The 25,184-nt window shown below is 45.0% G+C and overlaps 4 protein-coding genes across 8 annotated transcripts; 2 read left to right on the top strand and 2 right to left on the bottom strand.

The window, feature by feature from the left end:
• Positions 1-1,117: 1,117 nt before the first annotated feature.
• Positions 1,118-9,661, top strand: LOC105692481. 3 transcript variants are annotated; one of them, XM_048649286.1, is made up of 10 exons: positions 1,118-1,986; positions 2,632-4,025; positions 4,110-4,299; positions 6,112-6,284; positions 6,422-6,484; positions 6,633-6,760; positions 6,855-7,226; positions 7,295-7,638; positions 7,737-8,003; positions 8,092-9,661. In XM_048649286.1, exons 2-10 carry the CDS (start codon positions 2,661-2,663, stop codon positions 8,550-8,552), a joined length of 3,363 nt encoding a protein of 1,120 aa, XP_048505243.1. In that variant the 5' UTR covers positions 1,118-1,986; positions 2,632-2,660; the 3' UTR covers positions 8,553-9,661. The 3 variants fall into 3 exon arrangements, with proteins under 3 accessions (XP_048505243.1, XP_048505241.1, XP_048505242.1); XM_048649284.1 differs by having other exon boundaries at positions 1,118-2,001; XM_048649285.1 differs by having other exon boundaries at positions 1,118-4,025.
• A 494-nt stretch (positions 9,662-10,155) lies between these two features.
• On the bottom strand, positions 10,156-13,486 carry LOC105692482 (cytochrome P450 4C1-like). The gene is made up of 12 exons (XM_048649287.1): positions 13,214-13,486; positions 12,798-12,959; positions 12,560-12,666; positions 12,324-12,414; positions 12,067-12,252; positions 11,901-11,970; positions 11,700-11,826; positions 11,436-11,597; positions 11,278-11,346; positions 11,047-11,209; positions 10,726-10,905; positions 10,156-10,638 (listed from the first exon to the last, which is right to left on the bottom strand). Exons 1-12 carry the CDS (start codon positions 13,254-13,256, stop codon positions 10,481-10,483), a joined length of 1,518 nt encoding a protein of 505 aa, XP_048505244.1. The 5' UTR covers positions 13,257-13,486; the 3' UTR covers positions 10,156-10,480.
• A 3,624-nt stretch (positions 13,487-17,110) lies between these two features.
• On the bottom strand, positions 17,111-22,452 carry LOC105692551 (zinc finger CCCH domain-containing protein 18-like). 3 transcript variants are annotated; one of them, XM_025747093.2, is made up of 8 exons: positions 22,150-22,450; positions 21,285-21,671; positions 20,097-21,115; positions 19,492-20,012; positions 19,140-19,399; positions 18,651-19,055; positions 18,188-18,568; positions 17,111-18,086 (listed from the first exon to the last, which is right to left on the bottom strand). In XM_025747093.2, the coding sequence occupies exons 3-8, from the start codon at positions 21,097-21,099 to the stop codon at positions 17,672-17,674; spliced, it is 2,985 nt and encodes a 994-aa protein (XP_025602878.2). In that variant the 5' UTR covers positions 21,100-21,115; positions 21,285-21,671; positions 22,150-22,450; the 3' UTR covers positions 17,111-17,671. The 3 variants fall into 3 exon arrangements, with proteins under 3 accessions (XP_025602878.2, XP_048505443.1, XP_025602877.2); XM_048649486.1 differs by lacking the exon at positions 21,285-21,671 and having other exon boundaries at positions 18,188-18,514; positions 22,150-22,452; XM_025747092.2 differs by lacking the exon at positions 21,285-21,671.
• A 212-nt stretch (positions 22,453-22,664) lies between these two features.
• Positions 22,665-25,070, top strand: LOC105692497. The gene is made up of 3 exons (XM_012411724.3): positions 22,665-23,334; positions 23,429-23,977; positions 24,046-25,070. The coding sequence occupies exons 1-3, from the start codon at positions 22,851-22,853 to the stop codon at positions 24,744-24,746; spliced, it is 1,734 nt and encodes a 577-aa protein (XP_012267147.2). The 5' UTR covers positions 22,665-22,850; the 3' UTR covers positions 24,747-25,070.
• The last annotated feature ends 114 nt before the right edge of the window (positions 25,071-25,184 follow it).

The following is a 25,184-nucleotide window of genomic DNA, read 5'->3' as shown; positions in this document are numbered from 1 at the left end:
CCCACCCTCCCCCCCCTCACCCCCCCGTTCGCGGAAAGTTATGGGTGGTTATAGTTTTACTGTGGGCAATAATTTGCCCGTTGCGGTATGAACTGCTACCGCTAGCGCTCGGTGCTGCCGGTGCTTTTGCTTCACGGGTTGGTTGGCCGCTCGACTCCGAGTATATTCGAGCCATTAGTCTAGTGCGGCAATTCGTCAAATTGGGCGAAATGTAGTATCAATAACACCCTGCAGCTGGTGCCGCCCGACCATGCATTTTGCTTCCACCCCCCCCCCCCCCCCCCCTAAAACGAGGGTAGAGGGGAGTTTTGACCTCTTCGATTGCTCTGACGTACGTGCATAGGTATACGCGGCTACCGAGGGTCGCGAAGGGTCGCCTCATCCATCGAGTCAAAATATCTCGATCCTTCGTTTTATTTAATTTCCATTTCACCCGAAGAATGAACGACGTAGCCTCCGAGTAGAGAGAGAGATCGGTGTACGGAGACCGCGGAGGCTGATGAAATTTTCTACGGTCCTCTCCTCTCGCCGGTACCTCGAAGTGGCGTACTCTGTGAAAGCGAGGCTCAACTCAGGTGGGACTCGAAGGTCGAGTGTTCGAAATCTAGCGAGACGATGATAACCTACCGTCGAACACGCGCTCCTCAATCGATCGATTGATTGTACGAAAGCGTTTTCAACGCTCTACTTCGTCCTCGAAATTTTTACATCAAAATCGACGGAGATGGTCACCCTGCCCCGGGTTTCCACATTACATTTTTTCTCTACCCTCGCAAAATTTGGGCCCACTTTCCCTCCCTCCCCTCCCCCTTCCCCCCCCCTTCACCTCTGTCGATAATCCTCAGATTGCAGCGTGCGAGACATATAAATATGTGTGTTCTTCATTGTGTACCGCAAAACGTTTCGCCTTTCAGTTTCCGAGTCAAGTACGTCGAAAGATCGGTGCGTCGCCCCTCGGGTCGTTCTCGGTCGAGAGACCAGATGAGGCCCGTAACTCGCCGGAGGGGGAGAGGGGCGAGAGGGGGGCGTGTGTGGGGGGGAGGGTGGCAGGGGTGGGGGTACGGCGTGGGACCGACGGGGCCGGTATTCGTCGGTGTGCGGGCCCTTAACGGAAAGCGAAGTATGGAGGAGGCGGGGAGCGGGGGCCCGAGGGGGTTCGAAGGTGCATTCCAAAGCGGAACGCCTCGGAGTAAAGGTGGAGGGTCCCGCGCGTTCGCCCCTCGGCCGACATACACCGTATTCCACAGTTCGACGTGAGCGGCTGAAATACGTTGCGAACGTTTTGAAACAAGTAGAGCGAACGATGAGAGACGTCGGGGCGGCGGATCGTTAGACGTGCGTAACTTGTGCGAAAAGTAGTTGGCTTCACCGCCGTACGCGAATGTGATAAAACGATAAAATAATCGGTCCGCCCCTGGACGGAGATCGCGAGCCGTGATCGGTATAATCAATGAAAGAGTACGTCTCGTTGCGTCCGGCAGCTGTACGATCGAGAGAGAGGCGAGCCGCCAGTTTCTGATACCGAGGATCGAAAGCGAACGTTGTATCCTACGGAGAAGTGAGCGATCCAAACACAATGGGGAATTCGCCGATCTTCCCGAGATCGATGGAAAAACTTCGAAGGATTTCGTTCTGCTGGGAATATCGGAGCGCGTGAAGTGCGAAGGGAATGGCAGTGCGCGATCACTTATTTCTTACGAAGGGATAAACCAGCGTACGAAAAACGATCGAAGGATCGAAGGAGAGGAGCGGAGTTCGGCTCCGGTTTCCTACCGGCCGTACTGGTCGGCGAGATTAAAATTTAGCGATATGTGATACGGAAGAGATTGGCGTCGTCTCGTCGTAGGATATTTGCCGCGACGATCGACGTGCGGGGGGCTACCGTAAAACGATAATAAAATTCCTTGAATTAGAAGCTCGTCGATTGGATTACGACGACGAATCGACCGCAACGATTGGCCGAGCGTTCCTCGCCACCTGCGAATTGTAAGTGAAATAAAGGTGGGTTTAGAAGGAAAAAAATTAGCTACGGGCCACGGCGTTCTCACATACCTGTGTATAATGAACCCCGCATTGTAGCGGGATGAATAAATGAATATCCGCGGCTAATTAAGCCGCACCGACTCCCGTGCGGACAGATGTGTTTCGAAAATAGAGGAACGGTCGCCGCGCGGTAACGAGGCGACGCGACCGCGTTTCGAGTAAATTTTGAAAAATCGTTTAATCTCCTCGTCCCCCGCTGCGACTTTAGACCCATTCTCCGTATAGTTTACCGCAGTTTGCACAGCTGACCTTTTCGAGTCGGCCCTTCCCCTCCCCCTCCCCTCCCCCTCCTCCGATCTACCTGCGTTCGCGCTACGAGCTACCCTCGAATTCGGAATGTGGGTGAAAAAGAATTTCACCGTTCGGTTCGATCGGTCATCGGGAGTAAATGCTCCGTTGACTCTTTGAAATACGGGGATACCTGCGGCGAGGAAATAACGAAATAGAAAATAACAGTCGACGGTCGATTTGTCGGACGTGCGTGACGCCGAGTCCGGTTACTTTAACCCCGAAGGTTCACCTGACCGTGAATGAATCGCGAATACCTCCGGTAGAGTAATTCGTCAATTTTTTTCTCATCCTCCGCAGGCTACGGCCGAACGACATCGTAGGAAAAAATGTCGTCGCAGCAACGATCATCCCCCGAGTCGGAGCTCGCCCCCGAGGGTTCCCCTCACCCCTGCCAATGCTCGGCGATGTCGTCGGTGGACTCGGTCAGGGCCCAACGCGACAAAATCGAACGGGGTCTGATGAACACCCGTCAGGATCATCCGCCACGCGTCTTCGACGGTATTCCAACGGCCTTCGTACCGATAAGGAGAAACGAGATGGCGTCTATGGTGTCCGGCGACAACCAACAGCTGCAGATCAACCAAATCGAGCAGAGCCCGATGGGCTCGCAACTGCAAAATTCCAGCCCGAGATCACCCGGCTCCGTGTCGACTCGCCGTCTCGCCAACGCTCCCTGCAGTCCCCGAAATTTGGACCTCTCGCGAAATCTGGCCTTCGAGGCGGCGAGGAAGGTCCACGAGTCGTCCTCCTCATCGCCCAACGACAATCAAGCGAGCCCTTCGCCCTCCAGTCCGAGTCCCATGGAGCCGAAGGAGCTCGAGAAATCGGAGCAGCAAACGATCGGCCAGAAACCACCGACCGCCGGATTCCTGATCAAGGACAAGGTGAAGAACATCCAGCAGATACTGAGCCCTTATCAGCACAATCACGAGCAGAATAATCCGACGGAGAGGAATCTCCACGGTCAATTTCACGTGAACGACTCCCACCTCCACAAACACGCCGACAATTACCGTGGCACGGTGAACCTCGACGGCAACGAGGCAGCTCTCATCGCGTTCCAACGTCAGCAGCACCACTCCCATCATCACCACGTCAGCCCGAAGATATCGAACGTGAATCATCACCACCCCCATCCTCAGTCGATCATCGGGCATCACCACGTCAACGCCGCGGCGGTCTTCAACGATCCCCTGGCACATCACCACGGGAATTCCGGACCTCTGAGCGCCGCTACCTCCTCCAATTCCAGCTTGATAAATCACCCGCATGGAAATTCACCCAGTGTCGTTCAGCAGCAACAGCAGCAACAGCAACAGCAACAGCAACAGCAACAGCAGCAGCAGCAACAGCCGCAACAACAGCTGTCCCCTCCGTCGATGATAAGCCACCACCACGCCAGTTCCGGCTTATCCTCGGAATCCTCGTCTTCGAACGCGAACGCGAGGACGCACAGCAGGCTCGACCACGTTCACGATCTCCATCACGGTCATCATCAGCAGCAACAGCAAGCGCAGAACCTCCACCCCCATCCCGGTCCCATGCCGGAAGCGAGGCAGAGGACGCCCTCGAGTTTGGAACATCATCCCCATCATCACGGTCACATCCACAATCATTCCCACACCCACGGGAATCAGTCGTCGAGCGAAAGTAAGAGCGTTCCGTTGATCGGCGTGGGCACTATGCAGCAGGTAAGTTCGATGACTCCGTTGCTCCTAGCGATCGGTCGACCGATCGATCGATGAATCCATTGATTGAGTTCCATATTTTCGCAGGTCAATTCGCCGGCGAAAAGCAAGTGCCAGTGTCACGTGGTTCAGCACGAGGACGAGGGCAACAAAAGAGGCTCCGAGGACGAGTGCGACGATAACGAGATTACATCTAGGACGCATCAGCCCCCCGCACTGCCCCCGAGACCACCGCCAAGGCCGACCAGACACTACGCGACGTCTTCCTCCAGCCACCGTAAGTCCCCTTATCTTTGGCAGATGCATGCGAGCGAACGACGTTCGACGAAACACCGACAATAACATCCGATACCCGAGGAAGGTACGCGCGCGTTTCCGATCGTTCGTCAGTTCGTCGAAGGATATCACGTCGGAGGATTTCATCCCCTCAGAGGGTTCGCTCGCCGTCCGCCAGACGGCGTAGTCGGCTCGAAAATATCGACCGGTGCCAGGGGTAGTCGGGGTCCCTCTCCGGGGGCGAGAAGATTGAACGCGAGGGATGGCACAGATTCCGCGCCGATTGACAACTGAACGAGCGAGTTTATCTCACGCGATTGCGTTGCGGTGTTCCGTCTATTCGCTGGCGACAGTGGCGATATAGGAAGTGTCGTCGTTTGTGAGGAGAGACGGTGTCGCGAGGTGAAATCCGCTCGATAGATTCCAACCGATCGCCGCGATATTCGGTACCTCTGTTTTCCAAATATTTTCATCCCCCCTGCGCGACGCGATGACGTTTGCAAGGAGCTGGCTAGTCACGGGGGTTGAAAGTGCGGCCGGCGGTCGCGAGAAGACTATAGCTCACGAAAACACGTAGTGAAATACCTGGAATCACGCCTGTTTTTTAGCGATAAAAAATCAGAAGAAAATAGTGCTTCGTCGTTTCGATAATTGGAGGGGTCCACGCAGCGGAATCCGTTCGACGAGTCGCGTCGTAATTTCGGGGTGATAACGAAGGGGAAGGGGGTGGAGGAAGAGGAGGTCGAGTTAATCGCCTTTCGGATAAACAAGAAATGGACGGACATCCGGTTCTTCAAATAGTTCGCTGTCGTCTGGGTGGCGAGCTGGAGGGTGTAACGACCGGTTACCCTTTTACCCTAGGAACTCACGCGCATTTACCTTCGCGCCATCTGGGACACGGCCACTTTACGCATTTGCCGAGACCCGCTCGACATCCACCGCATCCTTGCGGTACGATAAAACAACGAACTATTTTTTGTTGATTTTTTTTTTTTTTGTTGATTTTTTTCGACACCCCAAACCGCCCGTTTTTCTACCGCGGTTTTCGACACCTCGCGACGAACTACTTAGTTATACACCACACGCGAGTCCACGCGGGGTGACTCTTTCTCAAATTACGCAGGTAACGGGTATTCGATTACCCGGATCGAACACGAGTAGCTAGCTACCTCCGAGCGATTTTAGAGGCAAGAAATATTTCTCAGGTGCTTCCCACCAGTTTAAATTCCATCGGAAAATGGCTATTCAGGTTTCTTTCCACCGGCTGACTTTCGACAATGATACTCCATGCGATCCACCGTAACTCTGGGGGGGGTGTACAAAAGCAACGATTGTTACATTTTTCTTCCCACAGACGAACGAAAGGTTACAGAGTGAGCAGGTACGACGCAGGTTCGAACGAAAGATCTAGGTGGAAACGTCAAAGTAACCGCGCTCTTTGTCCCGGCATTGAAATCCCCGAGATCCTTTATTGTCAATTTCTGACGTTTCCGCAACGTCCTACAATACGGGCGGTGCGGTGAATCCAACGGGTGGAAAAGCCATTCGGTTATCGTTTCGTTGTTAAAAAATTCTTTCTTTCCCAGGTATAACGCGCAGCGTGCGCGCAACCCGCGGCGGTTATTGTGCGGATTTAAAAAATTCCGGTCGAAAAAAATGTTCACCCACGCGAACTTGAAAAGTGTATACACTGGATCTTTTCACGACGGGGTGAAATCCCTCGTAAGCTCGGGGGAGACGGACATTTTTCTACCTGCGGGTGGAAGAGGAGTCTTTTCATCACGGCGAACGATCATTTTTCCCTGAATTCCAGGTCACTCGAGCGAGGGTGGATGTTGCAAGAAGTACGTGGTCCTCTGTTGTCTGTGCGGCGGTCTCAGCGCGGCCGTGGGAAGTCTATTTCTGGCGGTGCACGCGATTTTATCGTCGAACACCGCGAGTCTGGCACTATTCGAAACCGTCCCATCGTACATACCGGGCACAATGGTGAGATAACGAAGTATACGTTCCGTTGAACGAATGACAGTTTCGTCGGAACAGAAACCGTTCGAACTATTGGTAAAGTTATAGTCATTGTTCGGCAAGGGTTGAATTTTCATGTCGTATCGACGTTCCCGTTTCAGTTGATTCTGATGGGTCTCTTCACCATGCTGCTGGCGAGACGCAAACTCCGTTACGGTCTTCTCGTGAGTAGAAAAACCTGCGTTTCTATCCCTCCGCATAAAATGTACTCTCAAGTTTTCTTCGTCATTTTCGTTTGTTCAACCATGAAAATTAGTCGGAGTGGCGAAATGACGACGAAAATCTAACAATATCATCGAAAATCATTCGCAGATGAAAGTTTGCGGATCAGTCGGCGTGGTTTGCGCGTTGGTCTGCGTCTTGGTTACCGTGACGACGACCGTGGTCCACATGTCGCGACTTCAGGGATTGCGCGAATGCGTCTACACGGCGAGAGCCAGGCAAGTATCCGATCGATCGACTCTGAAACTGAATCGCACTATTCCGACACACCGACTCATCGAACCCTTTTCCCCCCCTCCGGTGACATTTCAGATCTTGCACCTGTTACGGTACACCCCTGTCGCGGGGAGATCCGGGTGTGTTGTTCGAGGGTACTCCGCACTGCGAGGCAGTCCACGGAGCTCTGTACGCCTGCCTCCGCGCCTTGTTCGGCGTATCGGTGGCGGGTATCCTCGCCTGCATATTCTCCTGCATGTTGGTCTACCAGCTCCTCAGTCACGAGAAGAAGAAGATGTACTGGGAGCAGTTGGAGTTGAGATGCAGGTCGCTCTACGGGCAGGGGGGATCCGTCGGTCAGACGACCGGCTCCTGCGGATGCTGCAACGATTGCGGGGGCGCGAGTCCCTGGTGGGCGCAGACTCCGGGGAATCTTTACACACCGAATCCGGACCTGGCGCCCGCTAGGTGAGTCCTGCTCGTCGAACGAAAACGCACCCCGTCGAAATCGGTGTCTGAATTTCGATTTTTCGCAGACGCTGGCGCCTGCCCTGGTCCAGATCTCGAGGCCCGGCGCCCAGTCCGGATTCTAACTACGGTTTTCACGCGCCCTCTCGTCAGGTGGAGTCCAACGTCGAGCCGGCCGGTCCCTACAGCGTACTGAATTCCCAGAACGCCGGTCCCTATTCGGTTTTGAACGCCCAAAACGGACCCTACACACCCAGCACCGCTTCCTACAGCGTTCTGGAAACTCCCGTACCCCTGTGGGGACCACCGCCGCCCTACAGCGATCCGAACAGCCCCGCGAGAAGACCCCAGGTGCCGGAACCGCGGCCGAGATTGGCCAAGAGGCTGGATAACTACGAGGGGGCGAACGATGGTCGGTGAAATTTTTCGCACTTTTTAACGTCGGAATGTTAAAGGGGGTGGAGAAGATCGAACGTTTTTCTTATTTTTTTCGTCCCTCTCGAATTCAAGATCACAGACCTCGAGCGACGAAACGTTCCTCCGGCAACTACGAGAACGCCGAGGAGATATCGAACAGCACGGATCCCGAAGGAGGCAACGAAGGGACGATGAAGGGGAGGCGCGCCAGGAAGCCTCTGAAGGGCGTTGAGAACGGTGCGTTCCAACAGGAACCGACAGCTTTACCAAAACAATCCGAGAGCGAGCTTTACTTCGGCGACGTGTCTTCCTGCTGCGGTCCGGAGAGCAGTTTTTACGATCTGGCCGTCGACAAAGACGGTAATTAAACGTAGTGTAGAATCGTTTTACCTTGTAGAAAAAAAAAACATTCGCTCACCGATCACACGAATTCGTATCCACTCGGCAGGTGCGGAGAGCGCGGAGGGCATCGATTATCTGGCCGCGCGTTTGGGCAAACGTCAGTTGTCGAAGAGATCTCGACTTCCGCTTCCTCTTCCGGCAGACGGTGCGGACACCGCGTCGGACAGTTACGCTAACAGCGACGAGCCACGGAACGTACGAGGTCCGTTTTTGGCGCCCGATGCCCAATACGAAGTCATCCAACAGGGTAGGTACGCCTACTACACCCCCCGCGTGGAAGAGACCAATCAGGAGAGTCCCACGGCGTCGGGTTACTTTCGCGACGAACAATTTTCGCACGGCGAAGAACCCGAAAGAGAAAGAGTCAGGGTTGCTGTCGGGGACAGGGAATACAGGGAGGAGGAAACGCCCCAATGTTGTCTCAGCGATTCCACGACTCTGGACTCGGGTTGGCAGAGTGCCGATCAACCGCAGTCCGACGACAGCGTGAGACCTGTCAACGTTTGAAGAATTACCTCGGTAATTCTGTCTCGGAGAAATCTATCGCGCCCAGTCTTGCCTCTTTATTTTAAGATTATTAGATTATTCTTATTATTACTAGTATTATTGTTACTGACATTGTTATTATTTCATGGCAACTGTCTTTGGGAGGAGATGAAACGTGAAATTAAAAAACGAGAGTAATGTACAAATATTTTCGCTTTACATCCTGAGGGAATTACTTATGTTGTAGGTATATTTATAGGGTTCGTTTTTAATTATAGGGTCAATTTTTCATGAAATCTTTGACTAAAGATATTGTTACTATTCTTATTTAAGTATGACACCGCAACTTTGACAGTTACGCGATCCTCGCCGCATCCCCGGTGTGGTAATATTTATACGTAGAGATTACTTCGTAATTTCATTTTAAGGAATTATTAATTTTTCATTCACGGAGACGAAGAGAGCAGAGAAGCGGGATATTATTGAGATGGGAGAGGGGGAAGGAGAAGTGCACTAAAGGACCAAGGACAATACCTAATTGTATAATGCGATATTCTATATAACGTAGATCGATCAGACTAGATTAGATAAGAAATCAATGAATATATTATCTAATTTTATCACGACGATGAGTTGATTATATATAATAATTGTTACTGTGTACTATATCGGAATAAGTGATGACGAAGATCAGCCGGTAAGAGCTGTTCGGGATATTATTGAAAGAGATACGTGTGTGTGATTAAGTGATAGAAGAAATAAAATACAAAAAATATTTTATGAATATACTTACGTAAAAACTGCTGCGAGCGAAATAATTCAAGTTGAGAAGAAAAAAAAAAAAAAGAGAAACAAAAACTGACAAATAAATTCACGATCTAACGATCAAAGGTCGTATACGTGTACGCGCATGATGTATCTACTGTAATGAATAATGAATGATTGACAAATAATGAAAAAGTCTGTATAGGCTATATATAGCATATTAATACCCAATGTATGGGAGAACCCGACAATTAGATAATCGAAATTATATACAAAGAAAAAAAAATAGCGTTCTCAAGTATAGCGTAACCTGAAGTACCGATGATAACGATGATAATAAAATAAAAAGCCTTGTTATGTGAAAATTGAAAGTCTCATCACCGTACAGCAATTATTATCTAATCATCATCCGTGTTGCGGACGAGAAACTTGAGGCAAATGAGTATATAAAGAAGAAAATCCTCATCTCACTCTCCATGCTTTCTCTATCTTCAGCTTCCTCGCCTAATTATATGCCGATGTTCAGATCGCAGAGGATGATTCAACTAACATTAATAAATATAAAATTCTGGTCGTTGGGGGGCATGGCCGAAAAAGTAAAATTCACAAGGAGCCATTGGTCAACCTTTACACAGTGAGGGGTGGCGAGGGCGAATGAGAAACTGGCTTCGCCGTTTCCTAAATTTTCGACGGTCCCAAAAAGTCGAGAGGCCCAAAATAACGAACCCAACGCAATCGCTTTTAATTGTCAGTCGATCGAAGGTCGATGGAACCGGAACTCGAGACCACCACAAAGCTGAAAGTATACGGGGTTGATAATGATTTCGATCTCGGGATCATTTGAATCGCAAATCTGTGCTCACTGACGATAAATATTTAATAGGTTCAAAAAAAACACCGAATACACCATGTATAATTGGACGAAGAAACGGTTAACCCGCGCCTTTATATTCACCGGATCGCTTTTTTTATCGATATATTCGTATATAGAGGGGAAGAAAATCCAGAGCCTTATGCATCGGAATAAAAACACTTGCGTCAATGTACGGCAGATGATCGACAATGAGAAGTAGTTGTTTTTTTATTCCTTGCGCAGTCACCGAGCTTGAGTATAACATACGTACCAATACCCGTCTCCCGTTGCGCTCGCTAATCGTTTGACTAATTACACGAGAACGTAAAATTCAAATTTTTGTGATGGATACTTTGTACCCATCGATCGATCGAATAGAGACGCCTATTTTCAGTCGCAACGATTCTAGGGAGCCTTCGCTATGAATTTTGTACTTCTGGATAACTCTCGCTGCCAATGTCTTGACCATCGTAGTGGCGTACTGACGACCTGCAAGGACGAATATAACAACACCAATGATTCATCCGGTTGAGCGATAACAGATTCGACGACGATAAATTTCAGCTTCATTCCTACCGATGCATCCTCTGACGCCGGCGCTGAACGGAATGAAGGCGAAGGGGTGCCTGCCCTCCGAATTTTCTGGCAGAAATCGTTCGGGATTAAATTTTTCCGGATCCTTCCAATATTTTGGATCTCGATGAGTCTGATAGAGAAGAATAGCGACGGTACACCCCTTTGGCGCGGTACAGGTGTCTGATGCAGAAAGGTGCCCGTTATGGTTAATCGCAAGGGCGCATAGTCCGGACTTTTTTCACTTTCCATGAATTATCACTCCATCGAGATTATGAGGCGAATGGCTGTATGATCCAAAAAAACATTCCCTCGGATACTCACCGAAATCCACGTCATCCGTCAATTTGCGCAACACAATTGGTCCAACGGGAAATAAACGGACCGTCTCTCTGAACACCATGTCCAAGTATTTGAGTTTGCCGATATCCGCTATAGTGATATTCCCGTTTCCTACAACTTCCAATACTTCGGCTCGTACCTTTTCCTGCGAAAAACAGATCTCGTATCGTATAATCAGAGGACGCTACCGTCCGCGCCGTAACGAAAACAAACCTGAACTTCGGGGTGCATTCCCAGCATCACGAACAGAAATGAACTTGTGAGGGCCGTCGGATCCTGAGCCTATGTGATTAAATCGAGCATGAAATTTCGAACTTGGTCGACTCTGTCGTTGATTTGTACAACGTCGAGTGAAATTTTTGTTTCATTACCGGCTTCCACACGTTGGAAATTTCATCCCTCATCTCTGTGTCGTTCAATAAGACATCGTGCTGCATGTTGTGTGTTATCAATCGATCCAAAACCGCCGATTTCCGTTGCTCCGAAAAATCCTTCGGCGATTCGGTGTACTGATTCTTTTTCTGGGCTACAAGCTATAGCGGGTATTTCAACGATATCGTACAATATGTCTCGTACAGTATAAATTTCACCTTAACGGTGGCGAAAAGAAAGAAGGGAGAAAAAATCAAACTTACTTTTTCTGTAAATTCGTTCAAGAGTGCCATTGAGTTTTTAAATTCTCTTCCAACAGCTGTTCGATAATATGCCCAATCCGGATACAACCAAACCTTCATACCCCGTTCGTGAGCCAGCATAATCGCTCTGTGGAGAAGTTCGAAGAAATTCTTAGATTTTCAATTATAGCATTCCGATTATCGTTCGTTCGACTTATGTACTTAGCGCAATGGTGAATGAGACCCTTGTAATCGCCATCTTGAACGGTACCGGGGACTCCCATTATGGTTTCTGAAATCGCAGACAATGCCAGTGATAATTGGCGCGTATAAAATTATACGAAACGTAAACTCGAAATCTGCACCTGTTCAATCACCTATTACCTACCCAAAATTATATCGAAGGTACAATCGTCCATGAACTCCATAATATCGAATTCTCCGGTGCCCGCGCGACTCTCCAAGCACTCGACGCAGCGTCGACTTTGTCGATCAAAACATTCCATGAAGTTGTTTATATTTTTTCCATTCACCATTGGCAATATCAGTTTTCGGCGGACTCTGTGCGTGGCTCCTATTTTTCACAACATTATAAATACGGAAGTTATCGCAAGATAGAAACCAGATTTTTGGCATCGCACCTACCTGAATTGGTGACAAGACCGTGGCCTAAGTATTCTGCCAAAAAGCGGTATTCGGACGGTTTACTCACGGCCATCGGGTGATTTATGACAGTCTGGACAAACGAGTGACAAACTTGTAACTGATCATGCGAAGATATTCTCGATCGCGTCTCAAATATTGTCGAGTAGTTTGTCGAATTTTCAGTGGTTTGCTTTTTACCCAGAATAACCAATTACGATAAACTATGCTATACTCACTTCTATATCACGGGGGGTGCTAATGCCCAAAAAAAGTTTGGATCCCATCCAGAAGCGAAAAGGATAACGCCAGGGTTTGAACAACTTGATCACCTGGTCCAGTAATTCTGAAAATAACTTCACGGAATCATCATCGCTATTCAATTAGAACGGTTTTCTATGATGTGCAACTTGAGTTTTTCCTTCGCTCATCGTCAGCATAACATAATTATGAGTATATAAGAAAGTTCGTCTTTACCGTCGTCTCTGCGATAGAAAAGGTGAGCATTTCCAACGAACGGCAGTGTAGATGGTCCTTCTATTATCGCAGCATAGATCATAAATTTCCACTGCCTCTGAAGCCATTTCCAATTACTTATCAGCAGCCACAGTCCAAAGACACCGGCGATTATCAAAACATCTACGTTTTAAAAAACGATCATCAATTCGGTTGATGTTTAATAGCGTTAGAAAATAAAATTGCATCGATCCTGAATTTTTTGCCAAAGCTTTCGAACGCTCTAAACTTGTCGCGAAGTTCTCGCCGAAAATCTTCGACGAGATTCATAGAAATATACTCATCCATTTAAACTTTAATCCGGAGTTCAATTATCTATGAATTCAATTACGTTTTTTCCTACTCACAGTCGACACGTAATATTTTAAGTAACTCACTTGATTTATCAAAAAGTGCCCTCGCAATTTCAATGGTTCCCATCTTTGAACGATTTTTTTTATTGAAAATTGAATTACTGCTACGCTAATCAACGCGCTCGCAAAGATGGGCCACCACCAGATTTATGTTCGACGAATTGCTGACGGTAAATCCGTATTATTCTTCTTCGTGCGTCGCATTTATCATGTATCGGCGAGTTTTTGATACAACGGCTCGAGATGGACTGTCGTTTGAGCGGTACTCCCTTCGTTAGCGACGCGACACCTCTACTTATACTATAGCAAATGGACGTTACCTTCAAATTCTTCGGATCAATTGCTCGAGTCTTGTAATATGACCATGGGCGTCCTATAATTTATTCGGCAATTTCAGAAGGAACTTTTGGACTTACTGGTCTCCGATAACCTTCAAAATTTTTTTGAACATAGTTTTTATTAACCCGAACTTGAAAGACGTTTTTTCGGCAAATTTTTTTGCTATCGAACCGGTTGATATTACTAGGAATGAACGTAATTGTATGAATTATTTGGAGAGTTTTTTTTTTTAATTAAATTAAAACTTGTCAAGCCTGTAGAGCCTTGGATTAGTCTTGTAATTCGGGCCGGAATTCGACAGTTCTTTTTTACAGTTTCCCATGGTTTTCTCATGTCCCTGAAATTGAACGAGTTGTCGCCAATTTTTCGCTACTTGCAGCAGAAAAATTGAGATATCTCGAAGGGAAAAATTCCTAGCTCAATTTAGTCGACGGATTCGTGTTCCTGGGGTCATTTTACGTTAGAAAAACGTCATACGATCAATTTTCAAAATACTTCATTTTTGACCCGTAAATCGAAAAAATCCAAAGGGGTACCCCTTGGAGTTTTTTCGATTTTGGGGTCAAAAATCGATATTTTTTTCTATCGAATTTTATATGCTATTCTTATGTATTTTGATCTCAGGAATCCAGATCTAAAAGCCAAATTGAGCTATCTGTGAAATTTAACGAGTTATCGCCAATTTATCGATCCAAAAAGTCAAAAATCAAGGATATCTCGATGGCGAAAATTCGTAGGTCAATTTACTCAACGGATTCGTGTTCTTGCGGTCATTCTACGCTTTAAAAATGCTCTGCGATCGATTTTTACAATATTTCATTTTTTGCCGAAAAATGAAAAAAATTCGAAGAGATTGTCTTCGCTTTTGGAATCAGAATGCGACAAAATTCGAAAAAGAATGGATGGCGACAACCCGACCGTTTTAATACAAAGACATAATTTAAACATTAATAATTTCGGGTCAAACAAAAAAATTAACGTGAGCTCAAAAATAAACGAAATAATTGTCAGTTGCTCATTCGTAATGTGTAATAACACAATGCACGGAAAAAAAATTTATCTAAATTTTTTTTTTTTTTTTTTTTATGTACACTCAGTCTCTCTAGTACTGAACTAAAGGTATAGGCTTTAGTATGGCATGATAGGACCAGAATTCAGTTCGCTAAATGTACCGCTGACTTATTTAACTGCTGAAGTTTTACATATCTACTTTCTCATGTTGTTACATAGAAATTTGCAGAAATATCACTGCAACGAAATGCCGCCGACCGGGTGGATCAAAGGGTCGATTTACGAGGTGTGAACTAGATCTTTATCAAGTGATGACAGCTCGTCTGACACTTGCTGACAATAGGAGCTCTGTATAACAGGATTGGAAGTTCCCACCTCACAATCGGTTTTAAACCATAATTTCAGTTTCTGAACGTGCCGTCATCGCCAAAATGCCTGGCGTACGTGATGAAAGGTGACGTCGAACATAGCGACGCAGTTTCCCCTATGCAGGGGTGAGCCGGAGCTCGCGGCAATTGTCACGGTTGCGAGCATTCGGGTGATGAAATTTTTAAGTATTTTCGGTAGCGAGAAAAACGCGAGGCGGGGCGCCACCGAATGGTAGAAATACGAACATAATCGAGAGCGTTGTAACGCGGCCCGCGAAAGTATGAAATCTGGAGCTGCTTAACCCGCGGACATGTTTTCCATCACATCTCGGGAACGAATAAACGAAATTTCACGATGAAATTGCAGTTTTTAAGACGTGTTTTCAAGACATACATTAAGATATTATGAAGTGACGCGTCTGCGACGTGGAAAGTCCTCCCAACAGATTTTATTTCAAGTGAAAAAATGTAATGATATTCCACAATTTCACTGTGATTCTGGTCTTCGTGTTGACGTGGAATGTTTAGTTTATCGTTCGCAGCCTCCTGTATGATATTGCGTAACGAGTATACGTTTTTCCTGAAATATACTAAAGGTATAATTAGGATTCAGACTGTAAAATATTATAAACGGAAAATTCGCCGATTTTTTCATACACCATTCGTTTTATAGATTAATAGATTAATAGATTAATAAACTTTCATCACGCAGTTAATTAGATTCCAAGTATCAAAGCATGTGCATATAAGGTATAACTATCGACTATTCTCATCCCGAAGGCCTTCGAAAGGAGAAATTTCGTCAACCAGCCACATATGAGTTCTTTTTTTTTAACACAGAGAGCTGCGTATGTGAATGACGTAAATAAATGTGACTGGTGTCATTGTATTTTGAACTTGCATAATGGATGATCCTGGAATATGAATCTGAATATCCCAAAATTTTTCGAGGTAATCCATCATATTACCACCTTACCACCTCCTTGCATCTGCCTTAAAGGCAATTGCGAATAAAAACATTCAATTTATTTCAAATCAAACTTTTTATTAATTGACAGAAAAAATTGCGATAAGAAATCACGTGGGATGGAGTGAAAATTTTTCAATCGCTTAATTTGTTGGTTGACTTGTGACGAAAAAGCATCTCATTGTCATGCAAAAAGAATCAAAAAAGACTGTATTGAGTAAATTTCCGAGGGTGCTATCGTGCTATAACTCAATATACAGGTAATTGCGCTAACAGATGACCGCATCGCAAAATCGCAAATATATACCAATTTCATTAGTCACATATATCAACCTCTCCATACATAGAAAAGTGACAGACTATCGAATAAATATATACATATATTCAGCTTCGCAGGTATATGTTAATACATAGCATAATAATATATGGAAAATTCATTGGAATTTTTTTACATCATGTTCTTTTGATTAATGATAGAATTTATACGATGGGCGATAGTTAAATACGCTATATTCCATCATGAAAACATTATACCATTCATATATGATTCGAACATTGGATAATATTATCATGATTTGATAATTTTTAACTGGAAAAAAAAAAAAGGAAAGCAAACGCTCCTTGTATGAGACGAGTTCAAAGACATTTTATAATTTTTGCAACTACAGTCTCAGACTTTTGATCGTTTAATATATTTTACCAATTTCTGAGCACCATTAGGATACAAATTTTTGAGGAAAAAATTTGGGAGAAACAACGAATCGTGAATATTACATGAATTTTTCTTCGCCCACAAATTTTGAATTACTCATCAATACCTCATTGGTTCTTCCTGATAATGGTTCTTCCCTTACGAGATATTCCACGTGTTGTGATTGGTTGACCCGCTTAGAGTGGGGGTTTGGGGTTGAAGCCAACCCTGGATCCATACCCTAAGCGAAACAAATGGGGCTGCTAATGCCATCTATGGAACAACTGCACTAATAAACATATTTCAACATTGAGAATAAATAGGTATCTGCGTGATGGATTGCTGATAAGCGCTGAAGATCCAGAAAAGTCACTCATTATTCGTGAGGAGAAAAGTAATTGTGAAAAAAGAAAATAAATTATAAGATATTTTCGTAATGGGTTCAGAGTCGTATTTCTACCAACATTGAAAAATAAATACATAGGCACATGTTAAGTAATGTTAGTATAGTGTATATTTTGTACGAAATAAATGTACGTTGCCAATAGTTGTCAAAATTATGGTTTTATTTGGCACCTTACATATACCGATTTATTGAAAGTAAAGCCAGAGGACTTTTACAAGTAGGCATAGAGTAAATCGTAGATAATACGGAATATCAACCGACGTTGCACTACTTTTGTATTATTTCGGAGTGAATTTTGTAAAACCGTGAATCGATACACATATTTGGGTTCAATATTTCCTGATTTCCTGTCAGATTTTTTCTTCCTTATGTAGTTTAAGCAAACTTGATATTCTAAGAAATTTCACTGAGACAAGTAATAAGCGCTGACTGTTCAAGCCGCATGTTGCAAATATAGGCGAAGTGAGAAAGCCGAGTGATCGAAGAAAAAAAGTCAAATCTCGTAGCGTCACCTCATTACACGGCAGTTAGCGAAACGAATGTTGATTTAAAAACAGTTATTATTATTCTTTATTTAATTATTTTCTATGTATGTAATCATCCGCCTACTATATGTATAACATCATCATGTTTGTGATAACAACTAATTATGCAACGTCAAAAACTAACGTACATATTCCCTGAGTCGACAGCGATTTGGTCATACTTTAGAACGTTTACGAGCAATCGCATCTTCGACAGCCTTGAGCTGTTTCAATAATTCTTCACGCCGAGAACTTGCTTTTTTAGCAGCTTTAGCAGCAGCTGCTGCAGCACTGGCTTTACTGTCAACGTGTTGAGGTGGCGATTCCATTGGCCTCTTTTTGCCAGCAATCGTAGCACTGCGCTCGATTTTTTTAACCGGCAAAGCGTTGTTCGACGGTTTCAAAGTAAGCTTCACTGGCTGCTTGGTTCCGCTCAACTTGAGATTGTCCATCCCTTTGGATTCTTTACGATTCTGGGGAGGCGACGATCCCTTTCGTCTGCGAGTGCCGCTGGACGATGATGAGTAACTGGATTCGCTTGAATCGCTGCTACTACCGCTGCTGTCTGAGCCGGAAGTGCTATGCGATGATCTATCGAAAAACAACAAACGAACAGATTTAAAAGGAAGCAAGAATTTGAAGAAATCATATGCATGAAATGGGAAATGAATGAAATATGATAATACAATCACCTTGAACGTGAGCGACTCTTTATAACTTTAGCCACAGCAGCTGCGGCGATGGCAGCCTTGTCTCTTGCTTTTTCGTGGTGTCGTTGATGAGAGGAAAGAGGGCTCGGAGCTGGTGGGTTTAGCCCTGCCCGCCGGTGCAGGGTACCAGTCGTAGGAGAGATAGATCCCTTCGGTGGTCTTGGTGACGGTGCTGGTGGATTCATCAGCATGGCACCTCGTTGAGGTTGCGTTGTCACAGGTGCAGGGGTGGAAGATAAAGGTGACGTAGGAGGCTTCCCCCCCTTACCGCCAGGGCGGGACCTAGAGGGAGGGGAAGGAGATCGGGACCTGGACAGGGAGTCATAAGAGCTGTAGCTAGAGCGACTCGAGCTACGGCTAGAGCTAAAATAATTATACCACACTGATACTCTCATGTTTTTCAAAATACTAATAAAATAAAAGTAGATATCTTATCGTCGCAAACCTTGTGGATGAGTATGATGATCCTGAAGAGTAAGACTGTCTTCTGGGTCTCCTGGGAGCTGTGGGATTGCGGCGTACAGCGGACGGTGATTTATGTCGCATCCATGGGTCTGCCCACTCATCTCCTCTACCTCTTTCTGTAGGAGGTGGTTCTTCTTCCCTCCAAGGTTTGTTAGGTGGTATACGTTCGACAATGACTTCTCTCGAAGGACGCTTGTGCTTCTTTTCATACTTTTCGTAGTATTCACGCTCCCTGTCTCGTTCCCTTTCCCTGTCTCGTTCTCTCTCTCTTGGATGAGGAGGTGGTGAAACAGAATGCGGCGCAACCCTTGGCGGCGGAGCATGATATTCTATGCGCTCTCTATATTCAGGACCAGGACGAGGCTCCGGTTTGTAATGTACTCGCCTGCGGGATAAAAATGGATAAGAAAAAGTTTGAACAAATATCCAATTCTGCGAATAAATAAATCACTTCTGTTTTAATTTATACCTATAATACTCTGGGGGTGCTGTGGGCGGTGGATAATAGCCCTCAGGTTCATCCACGTAACGTTCTGGGGTAGTTCTAGGAGGAGGGCCTCGCCTAGGCACTTCTCTGGCGGGCCAGCGCTCTGGTGGTGGTTCAGGGCTAGCGGCTCTAACATAATAACCTGCTTCCCGATCCAACTCCTCTTGCCCCAGGCTCAAATTCATCTTCTTTTCTTCGAAATCCATGTCAGTTTCTTTGCGTTTATTGGCCTTCCTCATCATCTATAAACAAGAAGTAACAAGGATTTATTAATACGAATTTGATCTTGAGCAAATTTTTTGAGAAATGATGATACAAATCATTAGAAAGTTACCTCTTTGGCATGCCTTAAACCTCGTTCCCAGGCAGATTCGGCTGGAGGGTCTTCAATTTTCGGAGCATGTGGATGTGCCCCAAAACCGGGAGGTGCACGCAGTAGTGGTGGCCTTTCGATGTGCGGTCTAAACTCATGAGGACCTGAAGCATGTGGCGGATAAGCCATGGGTCTTACCATATCAAACATAGTATAATTTCCCTTGTCAGTTACTCCAGGATGGAGGAATCTGCAGCTCACACCCCATGTGCACTGTCCTCTGTTGTAAAAGCGACAGACAGGTCGTGGTTCTGTTTCTTCAGGACGAGCATCGTCCCCGTCACTTAACTCACCCTCCTCCAACTCAGATTCCTCCTTCTCTTCTCCATCCTCCTCTCCTTCCTCGACGTCATTAATTTCTCCAGATTCTTTAACTTTCTCTTTTTCCTTTTCTTTTTCTTTTTCCTTCTCTTTCTCTTTTTCTTTTAAATCCTTTTCCTTCAGTTCCTTACTTTCTTTCGCCATTACTGTATCAGTCTCACCTAAAAAATATTTTGGACACAAATGATACATTTATCCAATTTCGAAAGACGATTTTCTATCTCGATAATGAAAGAAGGCCTTACCATCGTCACGCTCGTCTTTCCATTGACCATCTGCTTCAAAGTCGAGCTGTTCACTTTCCTCAACAAGAGTCACTGGAACGTTTTTCTCTTCTTTTTTATCATCATTCACTCGTTGGTCCTCTGGTTCAGGTTCGTCAACGCCATCCATGCTATCAAGATCTGATACGTCTGATAAATCTTCTCCATGTGTCATAGGAGTTGGCTTTGATTTTGGCAGCGGTTCAGGCTCGTCATCTATATCTCCGTCAGAAATCTGTTCTCCATCGAGTACGGTGAACGCGTTTGTTTTTGAAGATGGTGATGACATAGGAGAATGCTTTTCGGATGATTTAGAAAACTCACGATTATCTGTATACGAATTCGATGTCGATTTTAAATTTTTAGAATGACGTCCGTACAACGGTGACTTGGGCGACTTTAGCGAGGTACCGTTTGATCCGGGACTTTTAGGAGAGCTGTTTATAGATGGTGGAGACTTCGGTGCATATTCAGCTGAATCAAAAGACTTTGGAGAGTCAATATTAGCCACTGGTGAAGCTGGGTGAGATCTCGGAGACTTTGGCGATGCAGGACCAGATTGAAAAGATCTAGCAGATTGTACAGGGGACCTTGGAGAGCTCCGGTCCGATCTTGGAGACTCGGGAGAGTTATGTTCTGAGCGATAAGACTTTGGAGAAAGTGGAGTGGATTTTTGTGAGCTTCTGCTGGACCTTGGCGAGCCTAGATCAGACCTTGGCGATTTTGGAGAGGCAGGACCTGACTGATGCGATTTTGGAGAAGTAGGACCCGACTTAGGTGATTTCAAAGATGTGGGGCCCGAATGTACGGAGCTAGGAGACTTTCCTCTTGATGATAAAAAACTTGCCGGTGATTTCGGACCGGAATGATCAGAAGGTGACTGCGGAGCGGACTGTGAGGAAATTGATCCATCGGGAGTCATTGCACGCCCTCGACGATTGCTGTAATCCTCCTCCAAGGAACTGTCCGATCCAGAGTCTGACATGGTGAACTAAACTAGCCTGTGGACAAGCGATCTGGTCATTGTAAATTCTAGGCATCATTTAAGGTGGAAGGGGAAGATCTCTTTGGTGTGTAAAAGGTTAAAGGTTCCTTTAAGAAATTCTATTTCTAATCATACCTACCCAATGTAGCAAGGTTTAGCTACATGAGTAGCGTCGCAGGGCTTACCTGTATCGAAACTAGCCCATGGCGACTGGCTCTTGAGTAGGAAATTCACACTCCATGTCGCATCGGACATTTTGTACCAGAGAATCACGTACGTCGCAACTTTTTGTTTTGTACTTAAACTCTTTACTCAAACTGATGAACTTTATCACATATACAAGGTGTACTTTTTGTTGTTAAACCATCTCGTAACTTTGTTTTCCAACTTTCGAACTTGTTTATTAATTAGTTTTAACTTCTGACTCGATCACAACACAAACTAATGAAAACTTTTCAACTGTTTGATTTTTTTTTTTTTTTTTTTTTGCTTTTTTTTGCTTTTTTCGTACGTACTGCCACTGAATACTGTACTAGAGCGATACTTATTATCAGAACTTTTATGTTTTCGACCTGAAAAAATGTATTTCCATATCTTGCGAGAAATTAAATGGAAGGTGATATTATCTCATAATGAAACCCCCATGGTTTTACATATGGTGTAAACAAACACATGTTCATCCATACGTCGTTCACGAGTCAATAACAACGACAGACCTCATCGAATGAAATATTGAAAGGTGTAACGCATAACGGGAATACAATCGTTGCAAACTTAATGCAAAATCGGTACTCTGAAAAAACTTCATCTACGATTATCACAGTCACTATAAGATTTTCTCGGGTTCAATGATCCGTTACTTAATAAGTCTACGCTGAGCATACATAAAGAACAAGTAATATTTGTAGGTTACTGATGGGCCGTTATCCATTAGTCAAAGGTGATAAAGGGCTGAATTTCGGGGTAGCGTTGTTACCGTCTCACGGCAAGATGCACATAAATTATTCGTTTTAAATGTATTTGGAAAAAGAACTTTTTTTCGAATCTTACCTTCGACCCTCGTTCACCGCTGTGCCGAGACTCCGAGAAGAATCAAGGATCGGATAGGCGGCCGGCGTCGCCTAGAATCCTAGTAGTTTGTCCTTCAGAATTTCAGCCTTGCTCCGTTGCCTCAAAGAAAGCTTCGAATCCTGTGTCTGTACCGATATTGCCCCTTTTCAAAGCTCATGGGAATGATCTACGATTATTCACCTTTTCTACACAGCCGCAATGATGTCTTTCACTACCCGAAAATTCAATAAAATCACACGACAAACCAGTGCGACAAACGAATCGCACCCGTATCACCCACTAGACCTATCACCCACCATGGATCCGCTCGGCTGGATTTTAACTTTTTACCAGCAAAGAAGTGCACCACAAACAAGATGGCGCCGTTCAGCAATCGACTAATCTAATGTTACGTTTCGAATCCGACGTGTAGCGCTGGGATGTTTGAATATTTAAATTGACGTTTTCTATCTGCTGTAAACTCATTACTCCTCTCCTATCGTTGCGATCGTTGCTCCTCTTGTGTTGCTCCTTAAATTGTTTTCAATCAAACGGTGTCAAAAATTTGATGAAATCCAAGTCCTTTGCCAAACTGCAGCAAAAAAGGCTACACAACAAATAAAGCACTAGTTTAAGAAATAAGAATTGTGAATATGATGAATTAAAATAGTGAAACAAGATAAAAATAAATTTGAGTAAAAATGTCAATGGTCACAGAACACAGTGGGAAAGGTTACGCACCTCTTCCTCAAAGCATGAGCAATACCGATACAGAGAACGAGGATGAGGACCTCGGCAGTCCTGCTTACAGGTTGCAGAAACAATCAAATCAACCCTTGAAACTCGATGGCTCTGCTGTAATGCCAGAAAATGGAAGATTCCATCCTCTTGACGAAACTAAAAACCTTGCTAATAGACTGAGGAATGGTCGTAATACTAATAATTTGGGTTACTGCAGTGATGATATTCCCATCATGGTCGTTGACCAGGATGCCAATGACGATTTGTGGAAAAGACCACATATGTCCTTTTTCAGGCAATTGTTTTTAGCTGCCTCAATACTCCTCTGTATTGCAACAATCCTAATTTTCCTGTATGTCATTCCCTGTGAAGATGACGATAGCCCACCACTGGCTATTCAAAATCGACCAGCTTTACTCTGGGAAAAAAGTCTTCAGGGCATTGGTAGGTTTTTTATCACAAGTGGTAGTTATCATAAAATTGAATAGTTCCTTAAAACCTCCTACCTATAACTACTCTGCCTCTATTTTTTCCACAGAACTACATGGACCCATCTCTGTTGTTCCTGGCACACCTTATAACTTGATATTCATGTATCGAGATCAGCAGTATGGCAAGGCAGAACCTGGGTCGCAGAGTCCAAAGGTGGGATCCGAAGGAGGTGGAGTTATTTCTGTACATGGTGGTAAAGGTCTAACTTTATGGTGGGTTCCACTGTCACCTGTGCCCACGGAAATAGACTGCGTAAGTCTGGACGTTGATGGTTCTGGAAAAGCTGATTGTCTTGTTGTGGGAGAGCATGGGCTGCTTGCAAGCATTGAGCCGATTGCTGGAACTCGACAGTGGACTTCAAACGTCCATACGCATTCAAAACTGCCTGTATTCCTGCCGGATATAGATGGAGATGCAATTGACGATCTCCTGAGTGTAGAGGTCGGTGAAGGGAGCCTAGGAATCGCGCTTATTTCTGGGAAGAATGGTCACTTACTTGGACGTCAGCTGAGGCCAGATTGTAGACGCATTCATATTTACAGCATTGATTTGGAGGGGACTGTCTCTTATCTTTGTCACGATTCGAACGGTAAACGTAAGTAAATTTTCACACGGTAAATCCTTAATTGGAAGTTCAATTTACCTTTAGTTAAAAAATTACAGAATCTATGAAATCGTTGTCCCTGAAGGACCTCTTCAAAGGGATCAACTACATCCAGGTGAAAAAGAAGCTGGCGGCTAAGTTGAAGGGATTACCTAATCCTTTCGTTATCCCAGAACGTAATCCTGATCACAGTACCTGGGTATTGACACCGTTTCATCAGCTATCTGTTGAACGCCACGGAGCTTGCCCAGGGGATCTTTGCAAGTCAAAAATGAACATAACTTTTCAAGGAATTACCAATGAATCACATTCAATCTGGAACAGTTCTGGACCCAATCTGTACGCTATGGATCCAGTGATACTTAACCAGGTCGACAAGCCTCTAATCACAGGATTTGTCATGAAATTCTGGCAGTGGAATGGGCAGGGTTCTCAGCTCGACAAAATGAACTCTAGCATTATTTCGAGGTCGATAACAGAGAGGACTTTAGTAGTTATAATAAATCAGACCGAAGTTCAAGCTGTCAATGCCAGTCAGACTGAAATCAGCCAGATATGCAATAATGCAGATTGCCAACCAAGTTCAAAACTCCAGAGCCAATCACTCGTTGTTGCTGATCTCAACGAAGATGGTTCAAGAGAATTAATTAGCTACCAAACTTCATACGAAATTGACAAATTTCAGGTCTTGAAATCCAAAATACAGGTGGTCAAACTTGATTCGGAAGTCGCAAAACTGACCGAGGTAGTTATAGCCTGAAAAATTCATTTTTTAAATTTGAATAAGCCATTTCATGTTATAAAAAACAAGATCTAATTATTCTCAACAAAGCTTCAGTCCTAGTCAAATTTTTATCGCTCTTAAGCTAAAAATTGTGCGATAAAAATACTTCTGACAGTATGAGTAGACTTTTTAAAACACTCCTATATTTTCTAGTCGAACGCATCAAATTACTAATTTGTATTAAGATTCTAGTTTGTCGTCTTGTGTGTTTTTTAATTGTATTTTTCTCGCCACAACTGTCTGTATAAAGTTTGAGGTGATAGTAAAAATTATTTCTGTACAAAGAAATATCATATCCAATGTCTTACGTTTTGAAATTCCCTCCTTGCCCTATGATTTCCGAAAATTATGGAATGATCATACGCGTTTCTTTGCAAAAGAGACGGCGACATCGAGTAAAATCATATCAGATTA

The sequence above is a fragment of the Athalia rosae genome, chromosome 2, assembly GCF_917208135.1.
Source record: "Athalia rosae chromosome 2, iyAthRosa1.1, whole genome shotgun sequence".
Classification (NCBI taxonomy): Eukaryota; Metazoa; Arthropoda; class Insecta; order Hymenoptera; family Athaliidae; genus Athalia; species Athalia rosae.
This window is presented reverse-complemented; position numbering and strand designations above follow the sequence as displayed.

Coding starts and splice junctions, on each gene's coding strand:
- LOC105692481 (XM_048649286.1), top strand. CDS start 2,661: ATGTCGTCGCAGCAACGATCATCCCCCGAGTCGGAGCTCGCCCCCGAG. Junction 6,285..6,421: donor CGTACATACCGGGCACAATG/GTGAGATAACGA, acceptor TTCCCGTTTCAG/TTGATTCTGATGGGTCTCTT. Junction 6,485..6,632: donor AACTCCGTTACGGTCTTCTC/GTGAGTAGAAAA, acceptor AATCATTCGCAG/ATGAAAGTTTGCGGATCAGT.
- LOC105692482 (XM_048649287.1), bottom strand. CDS start 13,256: ATGGGAACCATTGAAATTGCGAGGGCACTTTTTGATAAATCAA. Junction 11,827..11,900: donor CTCATTCACCATTGCGCTAA/GTACATAAGTCG, acceptor ACTTCTCCACAG/AGCGATTATGCTGGCTCACG. Junction 11,347..11,435: donor TTTCCAACGTGTGGAAGCCG/GTAATGAAACAA, acceptor TTAATCACATAG/GCTCAGGATCCGACGGCCCT.
- LOC105692551 (XM_025747093.2), bottom strand. CDS start 21,099: ATGTCAGACTCTGGATCGGACAGTTCCTTGGAGGAGGATTACAGCAAT. Junction 19,400..19,491: donor GTTTAAGGCATGCCAAAGAG/GTAACTTTCTAA, acceptor TCTTGTTTATAG/ATGATGAGGAAGGCCAATAA. Junction 19,056..19,139: donor GCACCCCCAGAGTATTATAG/GTATAAATTAAA, acceptor TTTATCCCGCAG/GCGAGTACATTACAAACCGG.
- LOC105692497 (XM_012411724.3), top strand. CDS start 22,851: ATGTCAATGGTCACAGAACACAGTGGGAAAGGTTACGCACCTCTTCCT. Junction 23,335..23,428: donor AAAAAGTCTTCAGGGCATTG/GTAGGTTTTTTA, acceptor TTTTTTCCACAG/AACTACATGGACCCATCTCT. Junction 23,978..24,045: donor TCACGATTCGAACGGTAAAC/GTAAGTAAATTT, acceptor AAAAAATTACAG/AATCTATGAAATCGTTGTCC.